Below are 10,560 nucleotides of genomic sequence, written 5' to 3' on the forward strand. Positions count from 1 at the left end.
ATTTTAAATTATAATACAGTACTTGTTTTTTCGAGAAGTTTTCCACTTATTAGGTTGCTTTTTGGACTTTATGTACATTTCCTCATTCGGATAAAATATATCAAAACAAAGAACAAGATAAACGTGGCTTGATTGATTGATTTCCTTTTTAAACATGGCTTGACTTGGGTCACTTCAAGAACCTAATGAGTTTTCTTGATTTATTCATGTTTTGCATTATTCAAAAGGTTTGAGATGGGATGAAAGTAACTGATTTGAATATCTTGCCACTGAACACTGAAATGATCTAACTGATTTTCTTAATCTAAAAAAAAAGGGAAAATTTTTAGTTCAGCAAATTTAAATATGCAGAATTGAGTGCCAATTATTATTATGAATTTATAATTGCTTTTTCAATAAGAATAAGAAAAGCAACATCAACAATAGGCCGGAATTGTCTCAGTAATTGTCCCAGCAAACCTATCAGATCCTCTCACATCCCCATGCGGTTATTGGGATAAATTAAGTTACATTGGCCAGATCGAGATATTCACAGATACTTCCAGACTACAGGTTCTCCAGACTTTGATTTCCACCCTAGAAAGCTGAGGAACTTTAAAAGGGACTTGTCCGGGGTACTGGAACCCTGACGACACCCCCCTTCCCCCCTCCCAGCCCCCAAATATTGACTCTGTACTACACCAGAAAGAACCCCTGATTAGAAAGATATTTGCAAAGAAATGAACACCCTTCAGTCTTTTTGTATAGACTCTACTTTTGTAAATAAATGTGAGAATTTGCTTTTGATTTATCTAGGTCATACAAATACTTTATTGCTCTAGGGTTCCAAGGGTCATTTAGCCAGAATGAAAATTCTGACTTAATTTCACTCTGGCAAAATGCTTACACGTTCACTATATGTTTGATTGTTTGCTTTTTCTTCTATTCTTCTAATACTTCCTCTCTTATTATAGCCTATATAGCATAAATCAAAACTTTAGGGCCCTACTTTTATTATATCTACTTTTATTATACTTTGACCAGTTAAAAAAAAGGTAGACCTTTAAATAGTTTTGTTCATCTAACGTGTATATGCATACGGTTTCTGCACAATAATGACATAACATCAAATGTTGAAATGTTTTAAAAAATCACCGAGGACTCGTAAGGCTGCCAAAAAGCTGTTTCTATTAATTCAATCACTGTTGAGGACTTTTTTTATTAATTCAATAAACCATTTAGACCAAGCTTTAACACTAAGTGGAAAATCCACAGGTTAAATTTATTTGGTGGTGCTAAAATCAGCTTCCTGGGCTTTTTAAATTGTTCAGAATTTCTTAAGAGAGTCAGGCTGTTAAACAGAATCAGAAAAATTAATAAATACATACTCACACGTAGGTCTTCTATGCCTGTGAGCACAGAGGACTCACTGCTAATCTTTTGAGCAATCGAGCACATCTTTTGTAATCTAGGAGAAACATTTAAAAGTAAATTGTGTACATGGTTACTACAAATGTGGGGAAAACCATGTTAAGTTATTGTCGCTAATTCTTAATAATGCTAGCCATAATTTAATAAACATCTAATATAGCAAGTACTTAACCTGGATTTTCTCATTCCTGATGATGTAAGCAGCTAAGATGTTACTGTCATCTTCACTTTAGAGATGAGAAAACAGCCTCAAAATGTTAAGAGTCTCATAGCTAGAAAGCAGTTTCATTCCAAAGCCCAGAGTTTCTCCACCATATGCTGTGCTACCACTTAATCATTCTGCCTAGATGCCAAGAAGGTTCATTTTCTCTAGTCATCAAACACAAGTAGTTTTTGAAAAAATCATAACAACTCTGACTGAACATCCCAAGTAAAATTAAATATCCCTCAAGATGACCAATTTAGTTTAAAAAAATACAAAACGTTTAAAGTTCATTTTCTTTAAAAAGAAAGTTTAGATTTAGAAAGGAATTTAAAATTAGCCAACTGAGTTACCACACTTAATGATGATTTGGGCAGTTTAAAGGGGAGCATTTAAATATAATGTTTGGAATTGCTATTTAGTTCAGTAACTTCAGAATCCCAAAGAATTCTTTAGGTAACCTTTAAAACGCACGCTACCGTTATTCAGAAAAGTCTATCACTCAGCATAGAAATGATGCGATATGAAACTACTTGTAAAAGCTTAGGGGGAAATTTTGACTTACACTTCATGGTCATCTTTTTTTTTTCCATTTATATAAGAGAGTGCCTTCTTTATGCCAAGGAATTTGATAAATGATAAAAGGTTTATCATTTATCAAATGATAAATCCTGAGAGACATTGTGGTCCTTAAGGAAATCTGGCTATTTTCAGATCTGTCTGAAATAGTCCCAATTAGAATGTGGTTTCATTCCTCACGGTGTCAACAGAACGCACACACCTTAAATTTAAGCACCGTCAATATTATAAACAGCAAGTCATACAATGTTTAGTCTATTATTTCCCACTCACAGACAGCTGAAGTTTAAAATCACGTGCATTTACTGTTGGATAAAGATTTTTTAAAAAGGACAAAAATGACCCAAGTTACTTACAAGCTGGTGTTGAGCAATCCCTGGTGTTGTGGTAGAGCCTGTGGAAATGTTTGCTACACTCGACTGAAAACGTGACCGGCCCTATTGGACAGGAAAAGAATGCTTACCATACACATAGGTGTGTTTTCCAATCAAATCTGCCAGCGCTTTATGGATAGAGATAATAAATATAACTGGTTTACATCTTTCCACGCCCTTAAAAGACCTTGCCTGGGGGCACGTCTGCTCCCCCAGACTCTGGGGCAGGCAGTGAGGTGTAATCTGTGAAAAACGATCGAAATTCACTCCACATTCTCAACATCTCACATAATGGAACATAAGTCGATTTCAGGAGAACTCCTCAGAATAAGTAAGAGGGAAAAGCTCTAGACAGAAAAACAAAAAATCTGCAGAGAGCAAATCAAGGGGATGTGAAAGAAGAAAAAATAAATATCCACGGTTTCCACTTTCTGTTCTTCAGTTTTTTATTTAATAGGAGTGAATGTTTATATGCAGAGACATTTATTCCATTTTCTACTTAGAGTGATTTGTGTCAAGGACCACTGTAAGGTGGACAGGGTCTTGAGACTTCCCTTATTTTCCCCACAAACCCAAGACAGTGCTCACCAAAATTCATCCCTGCATCTGGAGTCTGCTTTTTATGGAAGTGGTAGAAGTAGGGGAGCCCACAGTGCCACTACCAGGGTTCTAGAAACATCAGGAAATTTCTTACACTTCCCGGTGCCTCAGGAGGGCCTTCAGCCCCTCGTTCGAAAGTTAATTAACAAGGTGGCCCTGGGCTTTGGTCAAGGGGGAACCCACATCTTTCCCAGCTTATTGGCCTGAGATGTAAAACAGGGAAAGGCAGGGGAATGACTAGGAACAGAGTAAAGGTCAGGGTGCACGCTTCGAATTAAGTGATTTGCTAGAACATGGGACACAAGATGTAATGATTCACCAAGTTGATTCGAAGAACCAAGGAGTGTCGTGGGAGAGAAAGCCACCGGTGCTTACCATGTGACATATGAAGGGAATCTGCCCTGCCCTGTGAGAAACACTTCCTCTGTGTCGCCGGCCGGGAGCACAGCTAAATCCCTAGCACACCACGGAGGACTCATCGCAGTACGACTCCACCCGCCTTCCAGCCACGCTCTGCCCAGTGGCCACACACACCGTTGCCTAGACTGGCCGCCCGGTCCTGCCCCAAACCACACCGTGTGTCCAAAGGATTGCCTCTGACCAGGATGCCTCTCTCATCCGGGAAAACCCTATTCATCCTTAGAGCCCAGCTTATATATCGTGTCCACGACAGCCTTTTCTGGTAGTTCTCGGCAAAACCATCCACTTCCTGTGTCTCCCTAAAATTCTGTTTACACTTCTATCATTCACCCAGATCTGGTTCCCATCACCATTAAAACAAGCTAGTAGCCTTTGCCTTCCTCCCTGACAGGACTGTGAGCCTCTAACAGACATTTATTTTCATGTCCTCAATGCCTCATGGAGTAATGTGCTACAATCTCTTCATTTAATTGAATCACTGATAAAGTTCATGCCTACCTGTGAAATGCTTTATGAATTTGTCTTTTAAGTTCAAATCTCTTGGGAATATTTCTGAAAAGAAAAAGAAAACTTTAGAATTTCTTGAATGCATTTCCATCATTACAAAATCTCCTTATAAACACTAACTCAGAAGGATATCTGCACCCCGGGGGTTCACTGCAGCATTATTTACAACAGCCAGGATACGGAAGCAACCTAAGTGCTTGTTCACTGTTCACTGATGGATGAATGAATGGGGTATATATGTATACAACAGAATAGCACTCAGCCCTAAGAAAGAATGATACCCTGCCATTTGTGACAACATGGATGGACCTAGAGGGAATCACGTTAAGTGAAATAAATCAGACAGGAAAGACAAATACTATATGATTCCACTTCCACGTGGACTCTAAAAAACAAAACAAATGAACAAACAAAACTAGGTTCACAGAAACAGAGAACAGAACAGTAGTTGCCGGAGGGGAGGGGCACTGGGGAGGAAGCAGAATAGGTGACGAAGGAGGTCAAGAGGTACCGACCTCTGGTTATAAAATAAATAAGTCATGGGGGTGCGATGGACAGCATGAGGATATGGTCAGTGATACTGTGGAGCACATTAGAACGGTGCCAAGAGTAAACCCTGAAAGTTAACTGTACGGTGACGGATGGTAACCAGACTTCTCGTGGTGATCATTTTACAACGTATACAAATGTCGAATCATTATGTTGTACGCCTGAAACCAAGGTAATGTTGTACGTCAATTTTGCCTCAATAAAATAGTTTTAATATCCTTACAAGTAGACTATAATGACAAGCACTAAACACATGAGCTTGTGGCTGTTCACGCAGCTGATTCCAAGTCTGTATGTCCAGCCCTGGCCAGGGTGACAGGGAGGATGCTCACCATCTTTATAAACTTTGTCTAAGGGTGAGGAGAAGGCAAGGATTTTTAGGCAAGGGAGTGATACCATCGAGCTTCATTTTTAAAGATCATCATGTCTGGTACGGAGGGGCGAGAGCAGATGCAGAGATGAGATAAAGGGTTTACAGAGAAGTCATCGTGCATGTGTCGAACAGCGCTGGCCTGTGGAGGGGTTAGCAAACTGCCCTCAGGACTCCTCCTGCCCCACGCCTGTTACTGTAAATAAAGTTTTACTGGACCACAGCCATGCTCATTATTTACGTGTGGCCTACGCCTGCTTTCAGGCTACGATGCAGGGGCAAGACATTGTTGCAGAGATTGTATGGCCCACCAAGCCCCAAATATTTTAAAAATGTTTGAAATAGAGCAAGGTGGCCAGTGCCTGCTCTGTAGCATCCTATTTGTATTCAGCTAAAATGGCAATTGTCTACAGAGAGGTAACAGCGACAAGGATTCTGAGGGTGGGAGGGAAGAGAGATTTTTCAGTGCATACTCTTTTCATTAACATTTTTTTTTTAATCAATTTATTTTTGGCTGCGTTGGGTCTCGGTTGCTGCACGCGGGCTTTCTCTAGCTGTGGCGAGCAGGGGCTGCTCTTCGTTGCAGTGCACGGGCTTCTCAGTGCAGTGGCTTCTCTTGTTGCAGAGCATGGGCTCTGGAGTGCAGGCTCAGTAGTTGTGGCATGGGGGCTCAGTAGTTGTGGCTCACGGGCTCAGTAGTTGTGGCTCGTGGGCTCTAGAACGCAGGCTCAGTAGTTGTAGCACACGGGCTTTGTTGCTCTGTGGCATGTGGGATCTTCCCGGACCAGGGCTCCAACCCTTGTCCCCTGCACTGGCAGGCGGATTCTTAACCACTGCACCACCAGAGAAGTCCAACTTCAACTTTTTTCAACGTAAATCTGTTTTCATTTTTCAATAAGCAACTAGTTAATTGAAAATGAATCTGTATTTAGGGATTAGATGCCCTGGTGATAACTTTCGATCAACAAAATATTAAATGAAGAACTGAATAAGAGAGAACTACCCCCAACAAAAAATTAGACGATTGAGCTCTGACGCAAAACAGTCTTAACAATCGGCTTCCATTATAGAAATGGGAGCCACATATGTAATTAAAAATTTTTAGTAGCCACATTTTAAAAAGTAAAAAAAAAGTTGAAAAATTAAAATTAATTTTAATTAAATTAAAATTAAATTAATACTTTATTTAACCCATTATATCCAAAATATTATCCTTTCAATATGTAATCAATATTTTTAAATTACTAGTAAGATAGTCTACATTTTTTATACTAAGTTTTCAAAATCCAAGGTGTATTTTACACTCACAGCACACCTCAGTTTGGACCAGCCACACTGCAAGTGTTCAGTACTCATAGGTACCCAGTGGCTACCATGCTGGATGGCACAAGAATAGAATGTAGGCTTCACCCCTCTGGTATCTAAGGACAACGGTATAGATTACATGTACACATGGGTTAAAAATAAAAGGATCCCAGGACTTCCCTGGTGGCACAGTGGTTAAGAATCCGCCTGCCAATGCAGGGGACACGGGTTCGAGCCCTGGTCTGGGAAGATCCCACATGCCACGGAGCAACTAAGTCCGTGTGCCACAGCTACTGAGCCTGTGTTCTAGAGCCCGCGTGCTGCAACTACTGAAGCCCGCGTGTCTAGAGCCTGGGCTCCACAACAAGAGAAGCCACTGCAATGAGAAGCCCATGCACCACAACGAAGACCCAACGCAGCCATAAATAAATAAATAGTTAAAATAAATAAATAAAAGGATCCCTAGGTAATGCTTGATGATTATCCTGGAACAACTTGAATAACCTATCATCTCATTCGTCCAATTTATGAAATTTTCTAGTTTTCATTTAACCAAACCAGTTACCATCTGCCACCCTCAACAATTTTAAGTTTACAATAACATATTTTTAAAGGAACAGACTTGCATATTATGTATATAACGTTGGCAAGCTTATCTCTTGTACCTACTTCTTGTTAAAAATGAGCAAAGGGGCTTCCCTGGTGGTGCAGTGGTTGAGAGTCTGCCTGCCGATGCAGGGGACACGGGTTCGTGCCCCGGTCCGGGAAGATCCCACGTGCCGCGGAGCGGCTGGGCCCGTGAGCCCTGGCCGCTGAGCCTGCGCGTCCGGAGCCTGTGCTCCGCAACGGGAGAGGCCACGACAGTGAGAGGCCCGCATACCGCAAAAAAAATTTTTTTAATTAAAAAATTTTAAAAATACAATTAAAATGATGTATTAATCTCAAAAAAAGAATATTCATTTGTAATTGTTTGTAAGAACCTCTCCAAAATGGTCTTCACATTCCTGCCTTAAGCCTCATGACAGCAAGGCTTTACATTAAAAACAAACAAACCCAAAACAACCCAGCAACACAAATCTGATTCCATGAAGCCTGCAGAAGAATGTAAATGTTCAGTGACATCTCTTGAAAAGGCAAAGCTTTTCCATCAAAACTTTCTAAAAGTCCCCCTTATACTTCCATCTCCCGAATTTCACACCAATTCCTTCTCTGTCCCAAATTCCTCCAACCCCCCTCTCCAGCCCCACCGCTGCCACTTCTCAGACATCTGACTCTGTTTTCATTTCAGTGACGAGTACCGCAGTGCTCCCTTTCTTTTGCAGAGTTCTGGGAACGATTCTTTGCTCCATTCCGCTGGTGTGATGGTCAGACAACAGAGGGGAGAAGGGATACAGGTTATGAAAACACACACTTTCCATGCTTAGCCCAATGAGGCAGCCCAGCAGGGGGCGCTACCCGAGTTAGGGAGACAGTGTGACATTGTCCTGAGGCTTGAACCAGGGCGATGGGCAGGACGGTAAAAAGGAAGGATCAGATTGTAGAGACATGGGGAGTGGGGTTTGGTCATTAACCTGAGCTCCTTCAGCACGAGTCAATAATGTTGGTTAACTTCGTATTCCCACGCCCATCAGAGCACGTCAGGTGTGTGCTGTGAGTGGCTAGATGAACTGATGGATGGGTGATACGTGAACAATGCATGGGGCGGGGAGGAAGGGGGGCCGGGGATGGTGAATCCTGAGGGTGATGGGTACCTACCTCTCGCATCTCCTCCTTCCCAGTGCCCCCCTCCAATTCTAACGGCATCCTCGCTGGTCACCCTCTCACCCGAGGCTTCCCCACTTACTGCTTCCCCTACGTGGACCGATCCCTGCACCTCGAGCCTCACGGGAGTGTTTAGGGAAGCCGCTGACCTACAGAAAAGGGAGGCACCGCAGCCGCAGGTGCAGCAAGGGTTTCAGAGCCCAGAGCGCATGCGAAGGCCCGGATGATGGTGTTTACTATGTCGCAGAATCACGGGGTCAGAATTCCCGAGGTACCTGGCAGGGATGACAGTCCTTAGCCTCCAGAGCCTGGGAGATGTTTCCTCCTGAATGAGCTGTGAACCCCGCCACACCCGAGTGTGCCTGTGAGGACCACCTGGATAGGGCCAGCTCACGTCCTTGTTGGTCCCTGACCCATGTCCGAGTGTCCCTTCACTTTCACAGACTCAAATACGGATGTAAAGAGTCACCCTTCCTCCTCACGTCATCCAAAGACTACATCACAAACAGCTGGAGAAAGCAACCGATGTGGTGCACAGATCACGCTCTGCTGGGCTGTGTTGTTTTTTTAAACTTCGGATTGTTGCCACTTACATTTTAACTTTTAATAAAATATTCTTTCTCCCTAGAAACTCACTTCGGTAGAGCTTCAGCCTTTTACAGAGAAAAGATCTGTTAAACATCAATGACACAGGTCTGAATTAATGTTACCACAAATGTTCAGTAGTTGGAGACTTTCTTCCACTCTTTTACTTTCCAAAGTGACATTCCATTCTGAGATAAACGTTGGGGCCAAGAAGTTGCAAGTCCGAGGATGCGAAGGGTGTGGGGCCGTCACTGCATCACTGCGGTGGTCACCGTCCCTGCCCAGCTCCCCTCCGGGAAAGCCCTGTGTGTCCCCACCACGCTGGAAAGCTCTGCCCAGCCCTGGACGAGGTCCTGGGTCCTCCTGTCTCAGCTTCCTGGACCTTCTCCATCCCCTGCCTCCCCTTCAGCCCGTCACTGGCCTCCTCTTTGCGTCTACCTGTGCGCCAGCCTCCCCGCCTCCCCACCTAGAACGTGCCGTCAGAGCGCAGACACCTGACTGCCTGCTCCCCTGGGTGGCCTCGGCCTCTGCATGGTGACTGGCACGCAGCAAGTACTGGATGAAAATTTGTGCAGTGAATGTGTATATATTTATATCGTAACTATCATGAAAGAAAAACGGTCCTAAGAAACCCCTCTCTGCTTTGTTCAAAGTGAAGTAAGAGGCAGAAGAGCGAGGAGATGACAGCAAGGCTGCCTTGGGCTGCGACCTCAGCCATTGGGCCCCGGGGAGGGGCGCCTACTGCTGCCGGGCTGGGCGGCCAGCGCGTCCTCGCTCCGCAGGTGCGCGGGCTCCCAGCAGAGGCGCGTCTGAGCGGCTCCCTCCTCCTGTCCCGCCCCGGCCTTCCTGCCCTAAGCGAGCCGCAACCCCGCCGCCCCGTCGGGCCGCTTCGCCCCGGGCTTCTCACGTTTACTCCTCGTTCGGCCGCCGTCCTCGCCGCCTTGGGGTGTCTCAGGACCCCTCGTGTCGGCTACTTTTTCTCCCTTTTCTCATCCCCACCACTCGTTGGTTAGCGAAGCGCCAGGAACCTGGGCGCGCAGAGCTGATCCGGGAGCCGCGGCGGCGAGTGGAGCCTGCTCAGCTACCCAGGCCCTGCGCCAGCTCCAGGGGGCCGCAAAGGGGCGTCCCGGCGCGCGACGCCAGGACCCTGGCCCAATCCCCAAACCCGGGCTGGCCCGGAAAGAGGCGCCGCCAGGTGCTAACCTGTCCGCCCCGCCTCGGCCGCTGGGACTGAAGCGCATGTCCTCGGGCTCCGGGCCCCCGCTTCCGAGGCCCGGCCTCTCTCACGGGGAAGAGGCACATCGAGCCGGTTCCTCCGCAAGATGGGTTTCTGGATACTTAACGTCCCGGCTGCGGTACGTCTCACCAGCTCATTGCCTCTTTCCCCGAGCGCCCGCCGTCGGCGGCGAGCGCTGCCGGCCTGTTCCCGCGGTGCGCGAGCCAGGCCGCCCCGAGCGCGCGCCTCTCCCGGCCGCACGAGTCCTCCCGCCCTGGGCTCGGCGCACGGGGCCGCGGGCGCGGGGCTGCTTACCTGCGCTCCGGGAGGCCGCGGGGAGGGACAGCCAGGGCTTTGGCTCCTCGCCCGCGACGCGCGCGCCCCTGCGGCCCCCGGGCCTCCCCTGGGTCCCGCGCGGCGACAGGAGCAGCGCCAGCAGCAGCAGCGCGGGCAGCCAGGCGCTTGGCCTCGCCGGTCGCATGGGCGCGCGGGAGCGGCCGGAGGGAGATCAGGCGGGTCTCGGGCGGAGGCGGAGGGTCCGCGCCCCGAAGACGGACGGCGGGCGACACCTGCGCGCCTCGGGGAGGGACGCAGGACGAGGACACGGGCGGGGACGCGCGGCTGCCCCGGGGACCTGGGCGAGGCCCAGCGCGCAGATGCTCACAGGTCCGCGCGGCCTCCC

General features: G+C 46.6%; 1 protein-coding gene across 1 annotated transcript; it reads right to left on the reverse strand.

Moving 5' to 3' along the window:
* Positions 1-1,382: 1,382 nt before the first annotated feature.
* On the reverse strand, positions 1,383-10,359 carry ALKAL1 (ALK and LTK ligand 1). The gene is made up of 5 exons (XM_032610547.1): positions 10,180-10,359; positions 9,157-9,172; positions 4,084-4,137; positions 2,548-2,628; positions 1,383-1,447 (listed from the first exon to the last, which is right to left on the reverse strand). The coding sequence occupies exons 1-5, from the start codon at positions 10,357-10,359 to the stop codon at positions 1,383-1,385; spliced, it is 396 nt and encodes a 131-aa protein (XP_032466438.1).
* Between the last annotated feature and the right edge of the window lie 201 nt (positions 10,360-10,560).

Source organism: Phocoena sinus, chromosome 17 (assembly GCF_008692025.1).
Source record: "Phocoena sinus isolate mPhoSin1 chromosome 17, mPhoSin1.pri, whole genome shotgun sequence".
In the NCBI taxonomy this organism is placed as follows: Eukaryota; Metazoa; Chordata; class Mammalia; order Artiodactyla; family Phocoenidae; genus Phocoena; species Phocoena sinus.

Excerpts from the sequence above, each read along its gene's own strand:
- ALKAL1 (XM_032610547.1), bottom strand. The coding sequence starts at position 10,359 with ATGCGACCGGCGAGGCCAAGCGCCTGGCTGCCCGCGCTGCTGCTGCTG. Across the intron at positions 2,629-4,083 it reads ATTCATAAAGCATTTCACAG|GGCCGGTCACGTTTTCAGTC; the intron begins GTAGGCATGAAC and ends CCTGTCCAATAG. Across the intron at positions 1,448-2,547 it reads GGATTGCTCAACACCAGCTT|ATTACAAAAGATGTGCTCGA; the intron begins GTAAGTAACTTG and ends TGTTTCTCCTAG.